Source organism: Pyxicephalus adspersus, chromosome 2 (genome assembly GCF_032062135.1).
Source record: "Pyxicephalus adspersus chromosome 2, UCB_Pads_2.0, whole genome shotgun sequence".
Lineage (NCBI taxonomy): Eukaryota > Metazoa > Chordata > Amphibia > Anura > Pyxicephalidae > Pyxicephalus > Pyxicephalus adspersus.
In genome coordinates this window covers 139,394,461-139,421,176 of record NC_092859.1, presented here as the reverse complement: position 1 = coordinate 139,421,176, position 26,716 = coordinate 139,394,461, and the positions used below count along the sequence as shown (strand labels likewise).

Genomic DNA, 26,716 nt, shown 5'->3' with positions numbered 1-26,716 from the left:
TAATAATATAGCAAATTATAAAAAGTGAAAAGACTAAAAACACATATAAGTGCACCTTCAGTACAGTGATACTTTTTGTTTGTTATACCAACCCTTCCCTGACCTGGTAAGACCTTCGTTGTGCCTCCTTGGCCCCCACACATCTTTGTGTCACAGTCTTCCGCCTCCAGGCTATTGCATAGATGCTGCAATCTTACATATGGTGCATGAACTCTTCAGAACATAAAAATCTGGGTTTCTCAGCTACTTTGCTAAGCACCCTTAACAGAACATGGAGTTCTCTTAAAAGAATACTGCCAACCTAGTGGAACAGATTAAGCAATCCAAGATTAAAGAAATCATCAAAACATGACCTGGTATGGTACTTGGGAGCTAAGCAATTACAGACATCTGTAATAGTAGACATCACTTACTACATTAGTGGCACCTGCAATCAATTTTCTTGGTTGGAGTCTCATATATACATTCAATAAAGCAAATTTAGTCTGATGCAATGCCATTAGCTTGCTCCTGTATGGTAATAATCTGTATGGAGTCTCCAAATTTCTACAGTAATACTTTTCATGCATTTTCTGATATAAATAATAATAAAAAAAATGTAATGGGCATCTTAGCGATCCTTCTTATTAGTACATTGTGGCATTAATGGACACATGTGACATTTGAAGTGGGCTGGGCTGCCATTCTTTTATTTTTTTGGGACCCCACTCACACCTTACCGGCCCTGCTTGTATTTTGATTTAAAATGGCAGCTTGTATTATATTGTTCCATCAACGATGGCAAGCTGTCCAGGCACAGATTTAGCAAAACAGGTCCAAACCAGAACACTCCCACCTCCATGTTTCACAGATGGGATAAGGTTCTTATGCTGGAATACAGAATTTTTCTTTATCCAAATGTAATGCTCATCATTTAACTTAAAAAAAAATCTGTTATGGCTTCATCCATATAAAACATTCTTCCAGTATCCTTCTGGTTTGTTCACATGACCTATAGACGGTCAGATGGAGAGCAGTGGTTTTCTAGCTACCCTGTCATACAAATTATCGCTGTTCAGTGTTCTCCTGATGGTGGATTATCTACATTCAGATGTGAGATAGACCTTCAGTTGCTTAGAAGTTACCCTAGGTTCTCTTGTAACCTCTCAGACTATTTTGATGGTTGACTACTTTTGGGTAAGGTAACAATGGTCTCTGGAATTTCCTCCATTCGTACACAATCTGTCTTACTTGTACCCAGGGGTGTAGAGTGGTAGGCAGGGGTGGGAACGTCACTCCCTCACTTTTTTGGGGAATTAGGAACGCGTACACACTCTAACTTTGCAAAGAATTCTTTAGTGGTCTGCAACTCTGGCAGGCTCAGGAAAAGGACCCCGCTAGGGGGGCCCACCGGCCAGAGCCACGGATCATGTCTCCTGTATGGAATTGCAGGCTCGGGGCGGTGAGCAGGTTTTCTCTCTGATTCTGCGATGAGAGAGTGGGTGGGTTCTGGTATATTGATGTCCCTCTGGGGAAGTTTCTTACCCTTTGAGTGACACATAGGCAGGGGTGTAGTGGGGTGGGCACGTTTACATAACAATGATGCGTATGCGCGCTCACCATGGATAGTACAGTGCCCCCTGTTCTTTTTTTACTACTACACCCCTGATCATATGGTGGAGTCCAAACTAGAAATGGTCTTGTAACCTTTCCCAGCTTTATGGGCAACTACCCCTCTTTCCCAAGGTCCTCTGACACCTTTGTTTGAGCCATGATACAGATTTGCAAATGTTCTTTAAATAAAACAGGGTCTCCCATTTGCTCCTAATTGTCATCCCAAACACCTACATAATTTATGATAATGCTAAGGTTCACTTACTTTTGCCACACGCAGATATTTTTCAGTAAATTCATGACGAGATTTATTCTTTTGTTTAACAAGTTTTTTTTCATTTAATTTGAGGATTGAAAATGAGATGATGTTTTAGGTCACATTCATATAAAATATAGAACTTTTTAAAGGTTTCCAAACTTTCAAGCACTACTGTATGCATATGGTTCTATAACATTTCGCCCCTGCTCCATGTGCACGCTCCAGCAAGTACCCCCACTGGGACCGGATGTCTCACAGTTGAAGCCTTGATCTGCAAACAGTAGCTGGTCAGAGCAGCTGCTGCTTCTGTATTTCCTGCAACAGATAATAAGACGTTTAAATGTGGAAAATGTTACACTTTTGCAAAGCCTGTAACCGCATGATGGGGGACAAACACAGAAGCAAAAGCATTTTTTTAACATTTACTTTTCTTTAAAAATTTAGTTTTTATTTTATTGTTTTTATAATATATTATTATATAATAATACTCAAAATGTAAAAATAAAAATTAAATTTAGATGGCCTGATTTCAGAGAGATGAATAACAGGATGGATATTTTGTAGCCACTATTAACACTTGTAAAGTCTTTGGTAGTACAATACTAAAAGGAAGCCTCAGTTGTGGCACAACATAAATAACGATGGATTTACTGCCAAATTATTTGGTCCATTTCTGAACATTTCAAAAAGATAAAAGTCTTGGAGTAGCTGAAACATTTAGGGCTGATTTACAACTTGTGGAACAGTTGTTGTAATGACTGTGAGATGTGTGTGATATTTGCTCATTTACATGGATGGTGCTAAAGTGGAATCAAACATAGAGCGGAACTAAACCGAAAAAAAAAATCACACTTTTTACCTTTAATCCTGCAGGTCCCATGATGGCGCTGGTCCTGCGATCCGGTTTCATGTTGTCCTGGGATTCCTCTTCATCCCGGCGCTGAAGAATCACCAGGCGCCGCCATCTTCACTCTTCTCTTCCTTCTTCTTCCTTGGTCTTCTTGGCACGTCACCCGTACCAAACTGCGCAGGTGTAAGATCGGGTGACGTAGCTGCTATAAAGGGGGAAAAAAAGAGAGCCAATTTTACTGTGCTTGCGTGAGCTTGGCATCTCTTTCCCTTAAAAGAAAAAATGCCCCTTAAGAGGCTTGTCCGAGATTAGGGCATGCGCAGGAGGAGCCCCCAGTGCCTTTCGGGTTGCGTGACGTAGGGGAGGGGAGGTGCTGCATTTTTTTTTTTTTTTTTTTTAATAAATAACATTTTATATATAAGGGTTGTCTACCCTTTAAGTAAAGTGAAAATGTTGAGTTTAGGTATGCTTTAAGAAAACTAAATCGTGAGCAGCTCCTTCGCAGGCATTTTCACCTGATCCTCTTCCTTATTTAGGATCTTGAACCGTCTTGGCTATTGGCCAGGCTGGAAAGACGTAACTCCCACGCAGTTCACTATATTGTAGACTAACAATGACAAACAGTTGTCATTTCCAACGATCTACAGATGTCAAAATGTTTGCTCATTTTCCATTTGCAGCAGGTTTTAGTACTCTTTTAGTGCAAAATGTATACCAAGCCTTTTAACTGCCTTTAGCAAAGAATGTCTGTATGTTATGGCATGATTCCAGACATTGTTTTCTTGAGAAATAGGCGGCTTAAAAAAGGTAAATATGAGGGTTGTACAGAACTTCAGTTATTTTCTAAACTATTGACCCAAATGTGATACTTTTATGCAATTCCACCAGAGTACCAATTACTGCATGGCTGATATTCTGTTTTTCCAGGTGTTGCAGAAACTGGATATGAAGCAAAAGCAGCTCTTGAGTTCCTAACCAAAAAATACTGTTGCTCACATCTACAAAAAGGGTATAAATGTGTATGGTGAGGAGACAATTCATGTGGGCAGATGGGTGAAAAACTGTTAAGACTGCCAAATCAGTGTTTAAGACTAACCGTGTACTACTGTTACTACCAATACCACAGCCACCAAAACACAAAGGTTAAAAACTACAGCTCAACGCAGGTTATAGTGAATGTCTTGTGGGATGACAATGGGCTGATTTTGCTTGACAGTGAACAATACACCACAAGACTCTGGAAACATCAAAAAACCACAGATTTTTAAATGTTTAAACTGAAAACTTTTACAGGGGGTACATTAGTTGTATAGGCAGAGTGGAAGAAGCTATCTAGTGCTGGACCAGGGTTTAAATAAGAGTTTTTCCAAAGTGGGACAAGTGGGTTCAATGGTTGTACAAATGCATTGCCACTGGTGGAGAGGATTTAAAAAAGTAGCATGGTGTAGACAGAGTTATTTTAAACATGTATGTAGTTGCACACGTTTTTACATTGTTAATAAAGAAGGAGTTATGACAGGTATTTTTAGCTCAACTATCACAGAAATGCAAAGTTGTTCGCATTCTATACACATGTACTTTTTTTTTTTTTTTAACATTCTGATCTGTAACATATTACTGTGATATAAAAGGTTACAATTATAATATCAATAAAAACTCAAATTGTGACTGTTAAGCAAGTGAAATCATAACACTTAATTCCAGTCATCAATCTTTTCACATTACAGCTCTCTTCTAGACAGGATTTCCCCTGTCTAGAAGGGGGGTTGTAATTCTGATGCACTAACATTCCCATTGATCAACCATTCACAAGTTCCATTGTACATGAGTAGGGGCAGGACATTTCATCATTCTTATATGATAAAGTAAAGGACCTGTGGAACCTGCTCTCCTAGGTGGTATGACGGTGTTTTTGCATAAAACACTGAAGGAAGCAACTTATTCCTTCCTCATTTTCAGCCCCTAAAAACCTGAATCAAAAGAACATCAGAAGAAAACCAAAGAAAAACAAGGTGTAGAAAGCAATGAGCTGAAAAAAATAAGATATTTGGAGTTCAAATAAACTTCCCTGTTGCACAAAGGGCAGTAGTAGCTGACATGCGGATACAGCATTTACACTGTGAACATTGTACATCCACCATCATAGCTGCCCTAATATAATATTAATACTAATAAACAGGATTTATATAGCGGCAGTATTTTACGCATCGCTGAACATTAAATATGGAATTCTCTGCACCAAAAGATTCTCTGCACCAAAGGTGGACACAAGGGCTAGCTTAGTGCTTTTTTGCCTGCATCAAGATAATACTAAGCAATGCATTGACTTAGGCTGCGTACACACCTCAGATGATTCCTGTCCGATTATCACTTCATGGCTGATATTGGATTAGAATCTGACGTGTGCGCAGAGCATGTCCGATGTCGTTCATGGATCTGCCTTGGCAAATCCACGAATTACTGCAATGCAAATGAAGGGGAGAGAGCACAGCGGGGTGCCACACGCTCGTTCACCCCCTCCCCTCTCCATGGAGCAGAACGGCACTGTATGAACAACTGCGCTCTTCATTTATCGTTCAGTCCTTTTTCATTGGAAAGGATTGTGAAAGATGCCTTCCAACGACAAAAATCTAACATGTGTATGTAGCCTTTGTGCACTATACACATGATTGAAATGAAAATAAATGATCTAACAAATGAACAATGAACATCATATTAGGAATCCCGCTTATTTTGTTACAGCAGCACACATCACATCAGATACAGGTCAGCTTTAGGTATGGTTCACATCAAACAGAATGAAGAAAATGTTTTATTGATTGGGACATGATTGTTGGCGCCAGGCAGGCTGGATCACGTATTTATTTCATTTTTCTTTGCACAACAGCAAACTTTACTCAGAGTGGTGTGAAGAACAAAAACAATCAAGGGAGCAGCAGATCCCTGGATGGCGATGCACTTTTGCTCTATCCGTGTCCTGGCACGAAAGAAGCATCGGGAACCACCATCTTCTGTCTTTTTGAAATGTCACCCAATCTTGCACTGCTTAGGTGCAAGATTAGGTGCCGGAGCCTGCTGTAAAGGCGAAAACAAAAAAAAAGAGAGCACTGCGCATGTGTGAGATTGGCATTTTAATACCCTTAGTGGAGAAAATGCCCCTTCTGCACATGCCCGCAGAAGGAGCAGCCAAGAGCCTAGAGAGACCATCTCACATATCCCGGGAGGCTCTGCGCTCCCATGAAGTCTTGATCGCGGCAGCAATCAAGACTGAAAGGAACAGTCCTACACCCTTTTTAAAAAAGGACACTTGAAAAAAATTGTAAAGTAAAAATGTTGTTTAGGTCATTTGAAGCCTTTCTGCACACAGATCATACAATCAGATTTAGGCATAAATCCGTGGAATAAATCTTCCTATAGTGGCGGCTGGTGGTTTAAAGGTATTCTGCACTCTTTGGACTAAAAATCTTTAAATTAATTGTTGATAGAGTATAGTGTTCTTTAAAAAGTCCCAGAAATAAAACTACGATCTCATCTTTTTTTTTCCTTTTAATAGACATAACATTTTAAATTTTAAGCAATGTAAATTATGGTTTATTAGTTAAGATTTAATATTGTGATAAAGGTTGCTGAAAAATAAACATTCTAAAAATATCTTGACCTGTCCTAGAGTTAGAGCCACCTTTGTAAAACAAGATTTGCAGAACACATTGTCTTTATACATCTCCGCCTGTTTATATATCATCTGTTAGCATTTAGAATAACTGACAGCAAAGTATTTCCTATTGTTTCCTGCATTTACTAGCAAAACAGCAAATGTTTAAATAAATCCATGAATCATACAGACACTAGTCAGGTAAGACTGTAAATATAACAAATGTCCATAAATCTTTAAACGTATTTCAAGTTATTTTTACAGGACAATTTCAGTATGAGAAACGTTACAGTCTCCTTGGGGAAGAAATGATAGCCAGAGCCTACATAATGGAGAGAATACACTTTCAGCAGTGAAGCTGAGTGATCCAGCAAACCTGGAATAGATTACTTAAAAGTCATTTACGATTTGTTAGCAAATGTTTTCAATCCTGGACCAGATCCATTCCAGGCTTTCTGGATCACCCAGCTTCACTACTGAAAGTGTTTCCTTCTCCAGCCTTTAATAAATCAGGCCCAATTAATTTACATAGACTTGAACAGGCTCATACCTGTGATTCAGGTTTGGGCACTAGAGGTTTGTAGCCTAAGAATCTGTCCATTAAAAACTAAGATTGAAGAGGATGTTAAACCAGCAACTAATGTTTATGCTTGTGTGACTGGAGGGGGGATTAGAAAGGTGGCCAACCAAGGCATTTTGGCAGGTTACAGAAGTTGGTTCTTCCAGGGGGAGGTTGCACTGTGCAACTTTTGCAAATAACACCACCCGGGTACTATAGGGAAGCACGGTCACCACAAGTTGCTCTTCCGATCTACACTACAAACCCATCCACTGGATATTTGCTGTGAAGCTAGAGAGTCTCTAGAATATTTATTGATAAGTGGTGTAATTGTATTGGCTTCTATATAGCAAATTCAGGAAAGGTTTTAGCTATGGTTCTGTTTTTATCTGAATTCATACCTGGAAGATCTGTAGATTTCCTAATACTGGGGTATAATAGTGAGGTTAGGGGCAGCAGAGTAGTTCAAAGATGAGTAATCTCACCTTTGCAGCATCTTTCCCAGATTCAAATCTCAGCCAGAACTCTATCTGCAAAATTGTTCTTAGGCTATGTTAATGACATATGACTATGGTGGGACATTAGATTGTGAGCCTCTTTGAAGGACAGCTAGTCACATGACTATGGACTTTGTACAGCACTGTGTAATATGTCAGAGCTATATAAATACTGGTTAATAACAAGGCATCAAATCACAGTCATTTTAATAGCAGGTTTCTGGCTGTCCCAAGTTCATTCTTAGATTCAAATCAAAAGTTTTTTAACGTTACAGGATCAGGAAAAGCTAAACTCTTGGGTTGAGGTAATGAGAGTTGAACATTGCTCATCATGTGCAACTTATAAAATTACTTACAGAATAGGAGTACAGAGCATCCTGAGATACCCCAATCACGGGGGGCTCTGCAAAAGTAAAAGGTAAGTGGTGTTTTTTTTTTTTTTATTCATAGTACAGTTCCACGTTAAAAGCAAAGTGTCACAATAAAAATCAGGTCTTCTAATTTTTTTTTAATGTAATTTTTTTTTTAATTTTGTTTTCACAGGCAGCTGTATCAGTAAATGGATGAAGGAAACATTTGGTGTAGTTAAAGTTAGCTCAATACTCAATGATTGAATGAGCCATTTTGTATGTATTTATCAAAAGAGTTTGCTCCAAATGACATACAACTGACTCAAGAGAAAGAATAGATATTGAGGTGAAAAGGGAAGCTGTTTGGTCCATTTTCTTGATGGAAATTAGATAATTCACTTTCCCCCTAGCTAAAGGTAGCGTGTAAATAACATTGATTTGATTCCTTATATCCGCCCAAAGCTCAAATATTGAAGGCTGGGTTTCAAGCATGACCAGTCAACACAGACAAAAGTCTTGGGATATCTAAAGGAGATATACGGGGACGTTTGTAAATAATTGCCTTTCTGCTTGAGGCAAAGCCCACTTGGATAAATTATGTATTGCATATTAAGCAGCATTTGGTTAGCCAGAATTTAAAAAAAACATTTTGGTTGTCTATGCCTAACGTAGCCTTAGACCTTCCCCTTAAGGTTCCCCAAGGTTCAGAGAGCAAGAGAGCATTTGTGTAAAATTGAAGGTCATCAAGAATACTGGAGTTGTATGCGTGCAAAAGAGAGATTTTAAAAACATCTTGAGATGTTTTTTAGTAGAGGAGTAAAGCCATTAGGACCAGGCGCCTTAAGTGGTTTTTGTACCTTTGATCACGCTGGTCATTTCCTTCTCAGTAATGGTGGAATCAATCCCAGAGCTGTACTAGATATGAGGAAGTCAGGAATCCCCGACATACTGAGGGAAGTAAATTTAACGTGGCTGACTGGAGGTTACCATTCTCCATTTGATAAATGCTAATTTCTGAAGTAATACTATAATACTGCTTAATGTTTAAGTATACTTTTATATTTGTGGGTACATAAAGATACAATGGAAGGCAACAAGTTCTATAATTTTGTCTAAACTGTATCTATTATACCTAATATGAAAATTACAAAGCTGCATAGGACAGTTGAGGGGATTCAGCCAAGTAAAGCTTGTCTAGGTGTTCCTGCTGGAAGCATACCAATCTTATATTCTTTTCTAAAAAAAAAGGGAGGTTATTTGTCCATTTTGTTTACAGAACAGCACATGGTGTTTATAGTGTTCTACTGGCAAATTAAACATTATTATAAGTCATTCGCACACAAATTATGCACTGTAGGCCCTCAGATCAGCACCAATTCACCTAAAGATTGAGCCAAGGGATGTAGAATTGAAGCCTGAAACTCCAATCTTGCTTTGATTCTAGTACCTTAAAGGACTTTAAAAGTTTATTGACAACATTCATAATACAACATGGATAGCCATACATATTCTTTATTATGGGCAGCACAGTGGCTCAGTGGTTAGGCATTTGCAGCGCTAGGTCCCAGGTTCAAATCCTAGCCAGGACACTATCTGCATGGAGTTTGCAAGTTCTCCCTGTATTGACCTTAGATTGTATTAATGACATAAGACTATGGTAGGAATATTATCAGCTCCTTTGAGTGATAGCTAGTGACATGACTATGGACTTTGTAAAGTGCTGCGTAATATATAAAAACTGTGTAATAATATCACAAAAAGTTACTGATGACCACATTAGGAAAAGTTTTAACTGATCTGCAAGCTGATGCCAAAGCGTTTCATGAACATCGTTCCCTTTTCCAGGACAAACATATTCATCTGTTTCCAATAAGTGCATGAAGATTACTTTGAAAAAAAAAAAAAAAAAAAAGAAAAAAGAAGATTATACAGAAAGGGGCAACCAGATTTTCTTTCCTTAGCAGGGAAAGTAAACCATTCCAGGAAGCCACACAGATGTTTGAGCCACAAACTGGGCCACAGACAAACCATACCGGTGTCACTGCCAGCAGCAATGTATGCCATGTACAGTGTAAGTTGGGAAGGAGCCTGGTTTCCCTGGATCTGGTTACCTCTTAGCAATTTTCAGAAACAACTAGCTCATCCTAAAAAAAGCGACATGTCACGACAAACTCTTTTTATTAATGTATAATTGTCAAATATACATTGTAATAGGCATTTTAGCTGTATTGTTGTGGGCAACATTTGAGATGTGAATGTATTTAGGAATATGTACAGCTGTCCATAAATGATCAATCTTGCCTTATATGGGAAAAAAATATTAAATAAATATGTCTTTTGATACATCTGACTTTACGTGATGCATTTTAAAGTCTTATTTTATTGTGGATTGGCCTTGTATTATGCATCTCCAGACCTCTGTGATCACCTCCAAATGCCCCCATCTTCAGAAACACAGGGGTTTTACATGCATACTTGTTGCAAGCTATTTTACTAGTGTTCAAAACTAGAATTTGTTTTTGAAGCTTGGTGGGAAGGTGGGTGGCAGTTTCTGTATTGTGACCCAACACCCAATAGCAGCCAGGTGGTGTGCCCGGCTAAAAGGGGTGAGGAGAACACTGCACTATAAGGAGAAAGATAGGGACACTATACAGACAGTACAATGATATGTAAAGCTTCCTGAAGACTTACACTGGTACTGGGATGAGGGTCAGAATTTACTTATTTAATGGAGACAAATTAAAGTACTCTTGAAGTCATGGGTTTACCGGAACCTTGGGCTGGTTCAGACAGAACTGAGAAGTCACTGGTTCTGGTTTAAAGTGTATTTATAGCCATTGTTCTAACATTTTAAAAACATTTTGTACAGGGTTTGGAAATATTAAACGTCTGCTCATTTTTTGTTTTCATCTTGTGTTGTGTGTACCATTGGGAAAGTTTACGTTTTCCTTCTTTCCCAGAGACAACACTGCAATCACCAGGACTGGTGTCTTTATTGAAAGATTTCATCACAGAGGGTCTACTCTGCCATATTTAAAACTAACTTTAAGCATGTCGAACCTTCTGGAAGCCACAACACTCCACACCCAGGGAAAGGATGCAGCTAAAGTAAATCACACACAGGAATGTGAGAGGAGCAGGAATAGGCAGGTGAGAGGTGGCACAGATCCCAAGAAATGCGGGGGATGTAGCAGAGGGGCCAAAACCCACTAGACCTTTCAGGGACTTCAGAGAAAAACCTGGAATCTTACATAGCAGCAAAATAGCAAGGTTCACTTATTTTTCGGTCACTCAAACCTGCCCGTTAGTGGGGTGCCTGATTTTGTCTTTTTAAAGGGTACCCGTCAATTTGGAAGTTGTCTGTCATTAGGGCACCTGTTAATGGGGAATCAGCACATCACTGGCGTGGGCGTTCATGGATTCCCATACTGCCCGTCTTTGGGATATGTGCTATTGATGAATCTACCAGTCACTATCAGGGAATCCACCTTTCATTGGTGTGTGTGCTTGGTACTTGGGGATTCACCCATCTTGGAAAAATTCACTTCAACCTGGCCTCATTACCAAAATTTTGCTGTGGAGAAATATCCTTAATACCTATAAAATAAAACAGCAATGAACTAATGGAAAGTAAAGCTAGAAAAACCTAAACCTGCTTTACTTTGCAGATTAGTCTTTTTAAATTTTAGTTTTCATAACTACCGAATACCGTGCACAATTCTATCATATACAGATAAGCGACATAACATTTGTAGAATCAAATGCCTAAATAGGAAACAAAATTGAAGAATGCAACTTTTTTTTTCATTGAACATTTTATTAAACATTTTGCATAATCAAAAAACAGTGACATTGAAAAAGGGACTGAATGTTAAAATAAAAACATAATTTAAAACTTTGTCCATTGTGCACTATTGTGCCATCAGAAAGAAAAGAACAGCAGACATTACAGGAGAGGGTTGAAACCTGAAGACCCCGAGCTTGTATGATGTATTTGGTACAGACATCAGTGCCTAGCATCCATTGAACTGTCCCCCTGCCGCAGGGAGACGAGAACATTTAAGGCACTGAAAGAAATCTAACAGAAAGCTTGAAAAAGGGAAAAACAAAACAAAAACTTAAATAACACTTTGATGAAGTCACACAATTTACAGGATAAGGTGACACATATACCTTATTGGATATTCATTAGGGAAAAGGAGGATAGGACAGGAGAGAAATGAAAAGAGAGGAAACATGGAGTGCATCTATATATAAAAAGAGGTAAGGCACATTGTAAAAATGATTTTTTTTTAAAAACACAAGAGAAAATTCACTGGGAATGTGCAAGTATTTGGTCATTAAAGAAATGTACAGGTCAAAAAGCTGCTGTAGTGGCAGGACTCCAGTATAAACAATAAGGACACATTATAAGGAATAATGGCAAGAGGACTTTGCACAGACCATTCATGTGAGTCAGTGAACATTCAGATCCTGCAGTGTACCAAGGCCATCCTAAAAAGATGGCATTAACACTGGCACACTAATGTGTAAAAAAAGAATTACTTTAAAAAATACTTCAGAGTGTGTGTGTAAAAACACTATGGACTTTATCTAACAATCCCAGAAGACGAATGCAGTATGCAAAAACCTCGAGGAACCACTGGACTTCTGTCATTCGTTTGGCTACAATAAAACGATAAAAGCCAACATGGACGCTTGTTACTGCACATCAAAGCACATTCTCTGCATTTTTTTTTCTTCTGCAATAATAAATAAAGCCCTATGGCTTTTGAATAAAACACTAAGTGAGCAGCAAATGGTAGATTTAAAGATTTACCAAAAAAAAAAAAATAGAAAGGTACATTCACAAGTACCTTTTTCCAGTCCAATTTAGAAAGGCATTTCACGACTATGACAATATGTTACACACAGCTTCAAATCTAACAAAGAGGAAAATTTCACAGGTGAAATGTTACATAAAGAGGAGGAACAATGGTAATAACCCAAATTCATTCTCACATTACTAGCTTTAAAACCAGGAATGTCTTTAAAAATCAAGACTATTAAAAAGTTAAAGGAAAACCGCCACCAAAACACAAACACACAAAACTGATGGATTAGTACCGGGGGCAAACAGCAGATATGCCAGGTACAGTGCAGGATCTATCGGCCACACTCACTAGTTTGCAGAAGAGGGATTTAGGGAAGGACAATACACAGACATGATGGAATGTGACAAACAGGGATTTTTGTACATACAAAGCTTCAAGTTGTTGTATTGCAATGGTTGAAAGGCAAATACTGATCACATTTGTTTTTGTCCAAGAAGCTCATTCGGGAGCAGAATGCTTCATACGAAAAAAAAAAAACTAAACTATTATTTTCTTACCTATTAAAAAAGACATTTGGGGGAAAAACAAAAACAAAAATAAATTAGATGGCTATGAAAAAGTTTGTTGTGGGCCAGCTGTGCTGGCTTATTAGGCTGTCCTCACAGAATCATTTTTGTGAGTGGTTTTGCCAAAGGCTGGGTCATTTTTTTCAAGCCACAGTTCTGCCAGTCTCTGGGTGGAACCATAAGTTGAGGCTTTAGAACCCAAACACATTTTGTATTGCTTAGGATCAATATTGGGGTCGCAAAACACTGGATGGTGAACATGAACCACACCAACCTCCCGACTTCTAAAAGTCTTCAAACCTGCTTGTACTACTTTATTATAAAGATCCACATCCTCCAGTCCCCATCCCTGTATAGAAACATCAAATCCTCCAGCATGGAGGAGGTCTCCCTTATGAACACAAGTAATTCCAAAGCCATAGTCTCGCCATAATCCAGTTTTTTGTGTAAATGCGTAATGATTGTCACTGGGAACCTTCCCAGCATAGACAATCTTGGGATCATATTGGCTAAATATGATTGGGAAGTAAATCTGTTGTCCTAAGATAGTATTGGCCCTACAGCGTTGAAGAAACTCTGTGGAGAACACCAAATCCACATCGCAAAAAAACAACAACGAATCATTGCTGAACTGAGAAGATCCAACTTCCAGGGCCAGTGCTCTAGAGAACTCCCCGGTAACCGGCAAAATTTCCATATCTGCCTTTGGATATTTAGCACGATAATCTCTCATGAGGTCGACTTGTTTCTCTTTGTCAGGGTTGGAGTTAGAATTGAACAGCAAAATGACAAGCTTCACATTTTGGTTGGTAAGGAGGCAAGTCTTTTCAAAGTTGGCCATGAACCTGTTGAACATTTCCAAGCGTCCAGATAATGGAACCAGAATGTTGACTTTCTTTTCTTTGGACTCCTTGTGTTCAGTCTTTGAAGAGGTGAGGTGGAATGGGACAAACATCTTTAGGGAATTGGAAAGGAAAGACAAGGAGCCTGAATCTTGATTTATTCGACTTGCCAGCTCTTTAGGATCAATCTGTTCATGTTCCATGAACTGAATCTTGCTAAATGTTTGTTGGAGGTAGGCATGTCTCCTCACAGGTACAGTCATCTTCTTGCCCTTGTGCTTTTTATATAGCAGGAGCAGATCTAGGACATATTCTGCCCCATACAGGGGGTTAAGCCTGCGATAACCATACTGGATTTCTTTAAAGTCAATAATACGGCCTCTTGTTTTGGCATTTGCATTTATCATTTCCATGACCTGCATCACTATATCATCGAGTGCTAATTTTTGTGAAGCATCCATTCCCCGTCTTGGAGGCTGTCCATCAGCAGCTGAATACAAATATTTGCCAGTCAGAAACTCCCATTCCAAAATCTCCTCCCGCTGGCGTGGTTGGTACCTCATGAAAGATGGAGCCATTCCAAGCTGTAGATCATCTTTGTGGACCTCGGTGTTGCTGTACTTGCTCATTAAAACGATTTCCCGATGAAGCTGAATTGTGCGATAGCGTAGTTCTGCTATCTTGCGGCTCAGCATGTAACTGTGCAATCGATACTGGTAAGGTGGGCTCTTGTTAGGGTGTAATGTGATGGCTCTGTGGATCTTGCTGTTGTGGAGGTCCCGAATATATCCCTTCTTATTCTGCTCATAGTTTTCATAAAACAGCTGCTGCATCTGGAAAATAAAAGAAACAAAAACATTTAGTTTCAGACAAGTTTTAACCACAGTGCTGATACACATCTATGATAAATTTACAAAAAAACAGCAATGTGTAAAGTGTGAACTACCCACATACAGAAAACTTTACTTTGCCATGATTGCTTAATGACAATGGAAAAAGCACGTCATGCAGTGTATTGTAAAATACATGAAACTGTCACGTAGAAGCTTTTATAGTAAGCTAATGATTTTAATCTAACTTCCATTTAAAATCATAATTGTTTTGCATAAATGTGATCCTGATCATTCTATATACAGACTAAAGTTTAGCTGGAATGTATGGAATCCATCAGAGAATGCTTAAAGAGACAGCATGAAGGAGGAAGGGCAAAAAAAATAAAATGAAATAAAGATATTTACACAATGACAGAACAGGTAAGAAGTGGATTTTGAACCAGTATGTCTGGAAAATAGAAAAAAAAAATGCCATCAAGTGATCCTTCGTTATTAGCTAGGAGAACTGCATAGTTCATGACCTAAAACAACCAAATCTTGTGCAGGTTACATTTTTGTATCATGTTGCACACTAACATATCTCCTTGTAGAATGTATGACGACGTACTATTAAAAGATTACATTTTTGTAAATACATATAACACCATGTCCACCTATCTCCTCTGGCAGCAAACAATTATACATAAATTAAACCTTGGAAGTCCATAAAAGCAATAATTTTTAAAATTCTATACTACAGACCTAAATATAAAAAGACCCATTTTGATAACAATCCAGCAAAGCACCGTTTATAAAGTTGCCTTTGAATGAAAAGTTTTTGGTTAAATACATAATTCTATCTGATAGAAGTTTGATGCCAAGGCATTTATATACTTTTTTTGCCTTTCAAACTAAAAAAAGGGTTGATCCAAAAAGGACACAGAGCCTTCTCCATCTTCTGTTTACCCAAGATCTATGAACGCCTTAAAAGCTCCAAAGCTCTCCTATCCATTAAAGGCTAAATGTTTGTGGTACGGCTGTTGTGGACTCTATTGGCTGCTTTCCAACACAGCGACTGAAAGAGTGTGTGTTGTGTTCGAGTTTTAATGAAGACAAAATCCTGCCAGTGAGCGCTCAATGTATTGGCCAAACTGGGCTCTAATAAGACCGAGCTTATAGAAAGTTTGGCATCCTGCCTGTGGAGAATCCCAGAGGATTTCATCACAGTCAGAGATTGTACTGCAAGAGTCAGACTTCTAGCTTTATGAACAAGGCCTCATGTTCACTAGGTTATCAATGAATAAATGCAAGCAATATGTGCTGCTTTATTATAGAGGACCAGTTCATACTCTCCTTTACCTGGAAACGTACATTCAGATACCATGATAATTCTTTAGAACCCATTGGTAGTTGACATTTGCATTGCTTGGTAAGAGAAGAACCAGACCAAACTTTTCTTTAAAAAAAAAAAAAAAAGTGTAAAAGTATTCATAAAAAGAAACCTGAAGGGTTTTGTTCATCATCTAAAAACATTGAAATTATCCACAATAGACAAGTTACCTATATACTCAGACCTAAAACAAGCTAATATATTACATTACATTATCTGCTATGTATATTATACACAGAAAGAAGCAGAATTCCCCAAAGCCCAGCTAGTACAGAATCTCTGCAACAATAATCAAATCTTGCAAACCATGGCTACTAGCAATCCATTTGTGATGTGAACCTTAAGAATATTAGGAGAAAAGGCAATTTTAGAACTCCATCACAAACTAGCCACATTTCATCATTTCAAGTTAATGTTTGCAACTTCAAAACAGGAGCCAAGAACTGGCAATTATAATGATCTAAAAAGACAAACCTATCATAGCAAATATGAATGTGCACAGCATATAATTAGTGTATGAACGTTATTTATGTAAAAGGTGCCATGTGTAATGGCATACACTGTTAGAGTTGCACAATGGCACACCCATACACAAGTGCCAACTCATCTGGAAATATGTTCATGCACAGTACCTGAAGAGAGTTAAGTGAAAAGCTTGGCTTTACAAAAGCAGAAGTTATAAAATGGCATTTGCCAAGTACTGCCAAAGCCAGTGACAGCTTTAGCAATACAAATTATCAAGTTAAAGTTCTGTCATAATACATGGCTGTTCTTCATATCCTGAATGAATTGGTAGCTTGTGCCACAACTGGTTAGACTCCTATAACAAAAAGTTATTTTATTTTTAAGTGGAATAAATATCAACAAGTCTGAGGCACCATTATTATCCTTTCTACTTTTTTTCTTTTCACAAACGGTTGAAGTTTGCTGTAATTACCTCCTGCCCTGGCTGCAGAGATTTTCTTATTATGATAATCAGAGTTTTTCTATAAAGAATTGCAACCCCACTAATCCTTCAGCAGTTTGTGGCGCTGTCACCTTTCAGCGATTTGTGTTCTCTGTGCGACATGGAAGCCAGCAAAGTTACCTATTCTTTACACCAATGCAACATTTTTGTTGCTGGTTTCATTTTGTTACACATCCTCTTTGGAAAAATAAGACGCCAAATAAATAGTTGAGATATGAATAGTTTACCATAAAATATGGTTACTTTCTCCCACCAGAACAAAAAAAAAAAAAAAAACTGATGGAAAACATGCAACCAATATATTTTGTCTATCAAGATCCAAGGCAATGAAAACAGCCATCCAGTCAGTAAGAGACCATAACCTAAACCTTTGTGATCAATGCATTCCGCTAACAAGCTCAGCCAATGTGCTGAAGAACAAGACAGACTGTCTGATTTAACAAGAAACCGTTATTCTCGGCAATACAGGAGTGTTTGCAGCCACCGTTATATGCTCGCTGCCGTGTAATATTAGAAAAAGGAAATGGATGATGTGGCACAGGAGTAAATGAGATGTCACCTAGTCACTTGATCCTACCATGATGTTACAAGCTGTTCTAAAATCATTAGAAGAGTGCCTACAATTTCTCCTTTTTCAGAGGCCGAGCAGCGGACTCATTCGCTCATTCTGACCACAAGTTTAAATCCAGCAAGTTAACCTCCTAAACTTGGAGCACTGCAGACAAATGAGAACTTTACAGAATTCTTTACATGTAAGTGGCAGCAGAAACATACAAGGGTACCAGTACAGCTATACACATTTACTAATGTTTCCTGTACAGTTTTATAACCCTGTTACACCGATACATGTGTACTTTAAAGAACAGTATACAAAATTACTCAATAGAATCTTAATCTGGCTGGTTAAACGTTGGGAAACTGCCAGGTTAGAGACGCTAAACACAAATTATTATAAGCAATTAGGAAATCTAATGCATAATAATGATGTCAAAGTCAATGTGAAGATTCCAGGAATTTTAAACATGATTTCTCTCCTTTTGATCATAGTAATGCAGAATATTTCCAGTGGTGAAAGGTCACCGAAAATATTGTATTGTGGTCCCATTACAATCCGGCTGTACAATCTCTATTGTCTTCACAGTAGCCAAATCCAGCTGTTCCTTTCCAGAATGTGTCAATGATAGCTGGGTGCAGAAAGGAATGACTTTAGTGCCGACACATAATTTGAGGCCTAGCAAGTCACAAATGTGTTTCTGCAGGAAATTCTTTCCAAATCCTAGCTGCTTTTAAAGCACACCAGTACTTCTCCAGAGCTTCTCCTGAAAAATGTTGCCCATCTTGCTAATCCCAGCAGGTTTAAGTACTTCCAGTTACACAGATACTGAACAATTAGGAAGATCATACGTTCCTACTTTACTTGCTGCAATTGCGCAACATCTGAAAAGTCTAATTGGAAGCTATGTTGTACTTAGAATATTGCTTTCAAACATTTCATTTAGGTTTTATGCAGAAAAATGCATACCGTACAATATTGACATTATTATTATTAGACCGTATTTATATAGTTTCGACATATTACGCAGCGCTGTACAAAGCCCATAGTCATGTGACTAGCTGTCCCTCAAAGGGATTCACAATCTAATGTCCCTGACATAGTCATAGAGGGTACAGGGGGTATGGCAGAAGTTAGAACACCATGCAATGGAGGGTCACTGAGGGGTTATTGTTTTAAGAATTGTGCCGATCGAGGGGTATTTTTGTGGTAGCCAGTAAGCGGAGAATGCAGATAAAATGTAAACTAACAGATCATGCTCACTCCTAGGTTGTACAACTGGACAGAAATCTGGAGGACCATCTTACACAAGTGGCTCTTGAGATGCACACGTATGCAGTTACAAAAAAATGAGGACAAAAAAAAAAAAAAAAAGCATATTACAGATTAATATGGACATGAACAGAGAATGAAAAGCAGAAGGAAGGTTTGTCCTTGCAAACAGGAAAGCTGCAGCTGGCCGTCTGGCCGCAATATGGATGGGGTCTTTTGGAGTGGATGCCCTTCAGCAGTTTGCTCTTTTTAGAAAATAAATCCAGTAAACATTTTGAAGAAATGGAACAGTCCTGCAGGATATTGAAATAAGAGCAGGATATTAAAAAAATGAATATCCACTAATGTACATATGCAAAAATGTAAAAACTAAAAGGCCATTGACATTCAGAAGGTCAGGTTGTGTCTTTGTCTGAACATGGATCCCACTGAATGAGATCGCAAGACCAGTGCCTTGGCGTTTGGTCATACAGCAGGACCTGGAGGAAAAGTTTTCAGTCTGTGATACTTTATTTGCATCAACTGATCCATTTTCAGGACAAGCTTTCAGGGTGTTCACCCTCTGCTTGGACAAAGAACAGAGAGTAATGGTTGTTCTAAAAACTTAAACTGTTCAAACAAAAAAGAATTGGACACACTGCTTTGTTGTTGGTGCAAACTAATATGGCTGCAATAAGCTTCGTCTAATTAGGGACAAACTCAAGATCCTCAGATCACATTTTGTCCCTAAAAGTTTCTCCTAATTTGTCAGTTTGCAGCCGAAGCTTTTTTTTTTGGAAAAATGCTTTGTGACCACATCTGTTTATGATGTATTAGAGGCAGCTCTTTGTATAAGTTCATTACTGGTTCATTTAGGCATGTATGATCACCGGACATTCTGCAATTCCATTCTGTTTCCACCAAATGATGGTTTTGCAAACGCTGGGAAGAAGGATTTTCTCTTCTATTTCCATAGGTGAAACAGGCAGAACAGCATGCCATCACCGTAAAGGCAATCGGTCATGACAGAATCATAGCGGATGTTGCCAATAGTCCAATCTGAAGATAAAAGTTTCAAGACCGTCATGCTGATGCATTGGTTTCCAAAATGCGTCACTTACCTGGAATAAGTATAGAGAGGACGAATTCTAACATTTTTACAGAATAAAACAATTCTGTGGCTGTAACAAAGAATTAATGCCATACAGGGCCAGGCAACAAGCAATGGCGGATTACATAATTTACTTAATAAACGAATAACGCATGGTGGTGGTAGATTAGAGAAAAAGACATTTGCAAGCAATATACAGAAAGACCCAGACAACTTAGAACCGTGAATGTACAGGTATTTGTGCAGTGACAAATGCAAAAGGTATGAATGGAAAAAAACATGAATGAGAAGCATTTTAAGCTTTTCACAAGCCAAACTATGGGGGAGTAAAATGCAAAAGAAAAGCAGCTATTTCACAAATAATGGAAAATGGATAAATCAAATAGATTTTTGGCAAAAGCAAAAATATCTAAACTAAATTTTACTTCCAAAGACTGAAGAAATTCATTGTTAAAATGGATCATAAAATGAAAAACAAACACACACACAGGGATTGTCTTAAGGCTGACACACTGTGTCCTTTACTTTTTTTATGCAAAAATGAAAAAAAAAAAAAATGGCCTTTTGAAATTTTATGGCAGCATGAGCAAGTAGAAAAAATGGGGAAACATCCTGAGAAAACCATAAAACAAAGTACCGATTCCGATATAGTAGCAAAGACTTGTTTTTTTTCTCCTCATCAGCGCCCTGCAGACTACACTTGTTACAAAGAGGTTGAAAAGAAGTAGCAATTGTGCCTATAATGGAATACCGCTAGCTGTATTTACAGACCCACGTCTGACCCAAGTCTGCCATGTCCTCCTGCGTACCATCTGTTGCTGGCCACAGGCAGTTGGGGTTGTTGCCCAAGAATGGTTTTTGCATTGCTGTGAAAAGAAAATTTCCTGTCCAGCACAGCAGATGGGCTTGAGGTTTCCTGGACAAAAATTCACACAACCATTCACTCTTTCATTCATCATTTATCTCCTCTGTATTGTGGGATGACTATCAAACCACAACATTCAATCTTCATCCTACAATTAGCATTCCACCAGATGGAACACTGGCTGCTTATCACTAAAAATAGAGATGGATTTTATAAAGATGTATTTAAAGCTTTATGATTCACTTTACCAATGTAAATGAAGAAAATTATTTTTAGGTTGCCTGTTTAAAAATATTTATAGTTCTCATTTAAAGGGTTCCGATAGCATCTCTAGGTCCCAGGTTCAAATCTCGGCCAGGGCACTATCTGCATGGAGTTTGCAGGTTCTCCCCGTGTTTGTGTGGGTAATCCAATTTCCTCCCACATCCTAACATTATGCAGTTAGCTAAATTGACCTTGGACTGTATTAAGGACATATGACTATGGTACGGACATTAGAGCCCTTTGAGGGACAGCTAGTGACAGGACTATGAACTTTGTAAAGCACTGCGTAAAATGCTGGTGCTATATAAATAGAGTGTAAAATTAATAACAATAAATGTTAATATTTACTCAATAAAAGCATTATCTCTATGTTCCAGAAAGATTTAATGGATGGATATACCATGGCCACCCAAATCTTTATTGCAGCTAGGCAGAAAAGCTCCCTATATTACATGGTCATCACATACGCCGAACAGAAACTAGATAGAAAACAGTTACCTGTTCATTTGAAGGAGACATTTTTATGCTTGTAATAAAACTTTAGAAGAAAATTATAAACTACACATGTAAATAGTGACCAAGTGACCAAGATAACAAAACAAGTTTGTACTGCCTTCTTGGTTACGTTAAGGCTACTTAAGTTTAAAGTGGCCCTCAACCCCACTACACTCACCTGTGCCTGTTCCAGGACACCACCATCTACCCTTCCTAGTGGTGATCGTCAGCAATCCTGATTGGCTGGGCCAGGATGAGGGCAACGCACGGAGTCCATTCAGTCCCGGTAACAATGCATGGCCAGCTAAGCTACTTAGATAATTGAGCGACCAAGCATGTAAGAATGCTTATTGCAGAGTGGACATTGCCCGTCCCTTTCTGCAATTAAGCCCTGCTTAGTCCCATATCTTCCAAAAGTGGAAAGCTCTTTCATATGTCCAGTGTTCTCCATTTACAGAAGATGGCACATAAAGCTCATAAAACCTATTACAGTCAAATATTTTATTGCAAGCATCAAGCTACTGGAGTCTATTAATGAGCAGTATACAGCAGTATTTTAGTTCCATTCTAAATTATTACTTTGTATATTAATTCCTAAATTGTGAGTTCCTATCTGTTCTGCACAACTCAGACTAATAAGAAATCTCCATTAATCAGCTGTAATTACCTTCGGTGTGTGAAATCAGAGAAGCCAGAGGTGGCCTAACCCCAGTGAACAAACTGGGGGGAAAAAAAAAAAACAAACAAAAACCATGTGCTGCATTCTCTCCAATATATCCCAAAGGCAGACCCCTGCATCAAAGCTTTTGTGTAATGATATCTATAACATGCGGTGTGTGAGGTTTAAAACACTGCCCTCCAGGCTCTGCTTTATTGTGGAACACTAAAGCTCTACAATATAGATTTAGGCAAAATACAGCACAGAAAAGAAAGCCAAAAACACAGCAAAGACCTCAAGAAGTGAGAGTTGAAAGGGAGCGCTCTCACTTCCTAGAACCTGAACAATGGGTAAAGAGTGCCGGTTCCTTTATACAAAGCAAAACAAGACCCTAATACAGAGATTTTTCTGTCTATAAGGGTTTATTTGGACTGGAGAAGGGAAACATCTCATTTCCTGAACACCCCTAAATGAACACTAAAAAAAAACTCTGCTTGACACGTGTCATGTCAAAGGTTTGTAGTTTCACGTTACTGTATACTACATAATCATTATTCTGAAAACAGGACAGAATTGTTATAGTTGATTATATAGATTATTGCATAGATCTTTAAAAAAACAAAAAAAAACCATTGGTGTGTGCATGTGATGCAAAACCTTGCAAGTTATATAAATCAGTCCTAAAATACCTTTGGTGTATGTAATCCAAACAAACAATTAACATATCAGATTTGCTTCTTTAGGTTATATTATACTATTGTGATTTAATATGAACCCAGTATTGTCCAATGCACACTGCCCTAGTTCTCAGACATAGCATTGTTTTTTTTTATTACTACGGAACAATGAATTCAGTGTTGTGGAGATGAGAGGGCATTTAGTAGTAAAATTGGGCAGGACTAGTGCCAGTCCTTGCAAGAAAGAAACATGTTGTCCAAATCCACACTAAATAATTAGGAACAATTAAGAGTAATTACGAGAACATCCCTGATAGATCAACGGGTATATTTTTCTACTTTCAGATTTTAAAACGAATTTGAACTCTGGAAGTGAAGTACAAGGGACTAGTCATCAGAACTACACATGGCATTGTGATTTTCCAATCAGGGTTCCCCCAGATGTTGCCAGGGGTTCCTGGGGCCACGATACGCAGGTCAGTTACCACTGACACCAATGATCTTTTTGACCATCTGTAAGGATGGCATCCTTCTCACTGGCCAACACACTAATGTACCATGAGATGTGGATATAGTAATTATAGTAGGGGTTCTCTTAGACCTGAAAAGTTATTTCATGGGTTCCTCCATGTAAAAAAAGTTGAGAAACACCAGCCTATGGCCTTTTTGTACCGCCCCATATTACCAGCTGGCCATGTCCTGTATTGTACCGTGTCTCTAGCAGCATCTTGGGACAAGGCAGAAATTTGCTTCCTCATGTAAGGGCCTCTAGTAAGGGAACAGGAAAATCACCTTTGGTTTGTTCCTAACAAAGGTTTTAAAGGTGTTTTTCCCTGGTCCAGGACAAACCGGAACGTCAACTTCAATGCCCACTATTCTTCTATGCGTATACAACTGAGAATTACCTGTGCTTTTATAAAACATTAAATCTAACCATTTTACATCATGGTCTAGATATATCACCAACGATCCTTCTTGCCAACCGATTATATTCACCCAGCAACTGATCCAGGCCTTGCACACGTCTTTATACTGCGTAAATTTCTCCAAGGGTATAAGAATGTGAGCAACCACTACTGCCAGTATAATATTCTGCACAATTTTATGCCTTGAACAGTCGTAATAAATAGAACAAATCTGCACCTAGAGAGCCCTGCACTCCCATGAGAGAATATGAGGTGATTTTACATCATTGTGAATTTTTTCCTGGCTGTGGCATTTTCTTGCTAATGTTTCATGCCAAAGAGGAAAGAAAATGGGTGGATGAGGCACTAGACCATGGGCAGAAGACAGAATGCATCTTTTTGCCAGTCCTCGGAAAATATTGTTAAAAAAAAAAAAAAAAAAAAAAAATCAGCGCCGCTATAAACAGATACAGCATTTTATATTTACATAATGTTATATGTACTCAGAAAGCAAGCCATTAAATAACCATCTAAAGACATTTTGATGAGGGTGATTGTAAAGCAGATAAAGAAAACCATCAACATTAATAATGGTGGCATACTGTGTATGGCGGAACACTAACCCTCAGTTATGCCCAAACTTTTGTCCATCAACATATTTTTGCTCCATTAATGGAAACTTGTAATGGGAAAAAAGGGACATGGGGTACCACATATACATACATACACCTTACACAGACATCTGAACAGGCTTAAATGTCAGGAAGTTAGCATTTGAAGAATAGGCCGGACACCATTTTTCATAGGCCCAGTGTTCTTAAAAGGTTTCATCCCTTGGGGCTGCCAGGACAGAATGAAGTTATGCCATCCTAGAAAATTATGGCAGAGGATTGGGAATCCAGGAGGAGGTGCAGAAAAAGATGGCAGTAAACCATGACTGAACACAATGAAGGGCTGTCCTGGTTGCAATTTTTGAAACGTGAATATTTAGTCAAGCTTAACCTTTATTTCAGAAAAAAATAGTTAGATTATGCATTGGTTCAGTTCTTTAAATCACAGAAACAGGTAAAATATCAGCTTTTTCTTTTCCTCGCCTCCTGCCAATACTTGTTTGCAAGTAATAGATACAAAAGCCCAGTAACTGTCAGTAAGTAACAATGACAGCCTCCAATTTTCTGACAGGTTTATTAAATTACAGACGTCAGTGTGGGTAAAAAGCCTATAAGAGAACCTGTAATATTGCTGATTTGCAAAGAATGCAAGATACAGTCTGCTGTATTTCTACTTTGTACAATTACCAAATATAACACCTCGCTACAGAGTTGCAAAGAAGGGCTGAAATCAGCTGCAAGAACGCCAACAACATCTTTTCTGGTTTTCATGATTACCAAGAAAAAATTATATATGTGAAAATATGGTTTCATAAAAATAGCCAGGACAATGATGAAAATGTACTTTTTTGGAGGAATGGTTTTATTATTTGTCAGCACTCCACTAATCAGGCTTAGCACTGCACCACTCGGCCTGTAATTATGGTGACCAACAGCGGGGAACTGTTTAGTCTATTGCTGGTAGCATTTTTAACTTGCAAGCATCTGAAGCTGTGTATAGATTTTCTACAGGATCCTTTTAATAAAAAAAAAATGCATTTTTTTTTGTTTCCAATTCACTTGCAATCTGCCTTTGAACTTGCTAGATTGTGACTAGTAATGTCCAAGAATAGACCCATCACCCCTTGTATATGATAGCTTTTTTCTAGGAGTGCTTTATAACCTCTGCTCCTACCTTCACCAACCTATATGATCTTATGTATACAAGGGGAGGGTGCAAAGTGAAATGTTATAATGTCACTGGTAGCTGCTGAGTCTGCCTCCAAAAATTATACCTGGTTGCTGACCAGTAAACTAAGTACAGCAGCAAAAAGTGGACTAAAAAAAAAAAACTTTTAATACAAACCAGCTGTATAGGTTTTACATTCGGAAGCTGCTGAGTACACCAGACAAGTGGCACATGGCTTCTAATGAAGAGATGAGCGTGGTAAAGAGATAGCATAAAAAATATTATGCCTTATGAAATTTATAAAACCAGAAAGAAAGATTTTTTTTTTCAATCTGCAATTTAACTTGTATTGGTTATTTCCACAGAGATTACAGGTATTTGATACAACATGATTCCATTAACATTTATATAGAGAACAGGGAGTTACTAATGGTCCTTCCCCTCTAAAAAAAAGTCTGGGGTATCTACACGGTATTAAAAGTTTCTCTATGTCATGTACAGCACTGTGTAATATGTTGGTCCTATAAATACTGTTAGATAATAATAAAAATAATAACATCTGAGTGCACCAAATGTCTCAATTAGCCCGACACGCTTTGCCTATTGGTTTCTTCAGGGAAATTTTGTTGAGAACATTTAGCCGATATTGGAGTAGTTGAGTCTAGGTGATTGAAGAGATTCAAACGATAGGGACCAGAGTAATAAAGAAGTACAATGTATCTGTAATAAGTTTTTGTTCCAATGTACCTGGGCTTGCATTAGTGGATAAGGATGCAGCCTTATCAATTCCCAATGATTGGGGGAAAAAAGGTCAAAACTTATGGCCAGGTGGTTTTCATGGCTTTTAACTTAGTCCTTGAGGTCCATTTTTAATTCCGTCGTTACTTTTGTCATTACCTAAAGCCAGCTGTGCCTCTTATCACAGCACTCAAATATTTTAACTGAAAAGAGACAGTTGTAAGTCCAGGTGTGATCCAGGTGAAACTTCTATCAGTGAGAACTATTAG

General features: G+C 38.2%; 1 protein-coding gene across 1 annotated transcript in view; it reads right to left on the bottom strand.

Annotated features, from left to right (window-relative positions):
- Positions 1 to 11,556: 11,556 nt before the first annotated feature.
- CHSY1 (chondroitin sulfate synthase 1) overlaps positions 11,557 to 26,716 on the bottom strand; it is a 41,382-nt gene continuing 26,222 nt past the window's right edge. Inside the window, exon 3 of the mRNA XM_072402651.1 lies at positions 11,557 to 14,815. Coding sequence (XP_072258752.1) covers positions 13,223 to 14,815 — 1,593 coding nt within the window. The 3' untranslated portion in view covers positions 11,557 to 13,222. The remainder of the gene's footprint in view (positions 14,816 to 26,716) is intronic.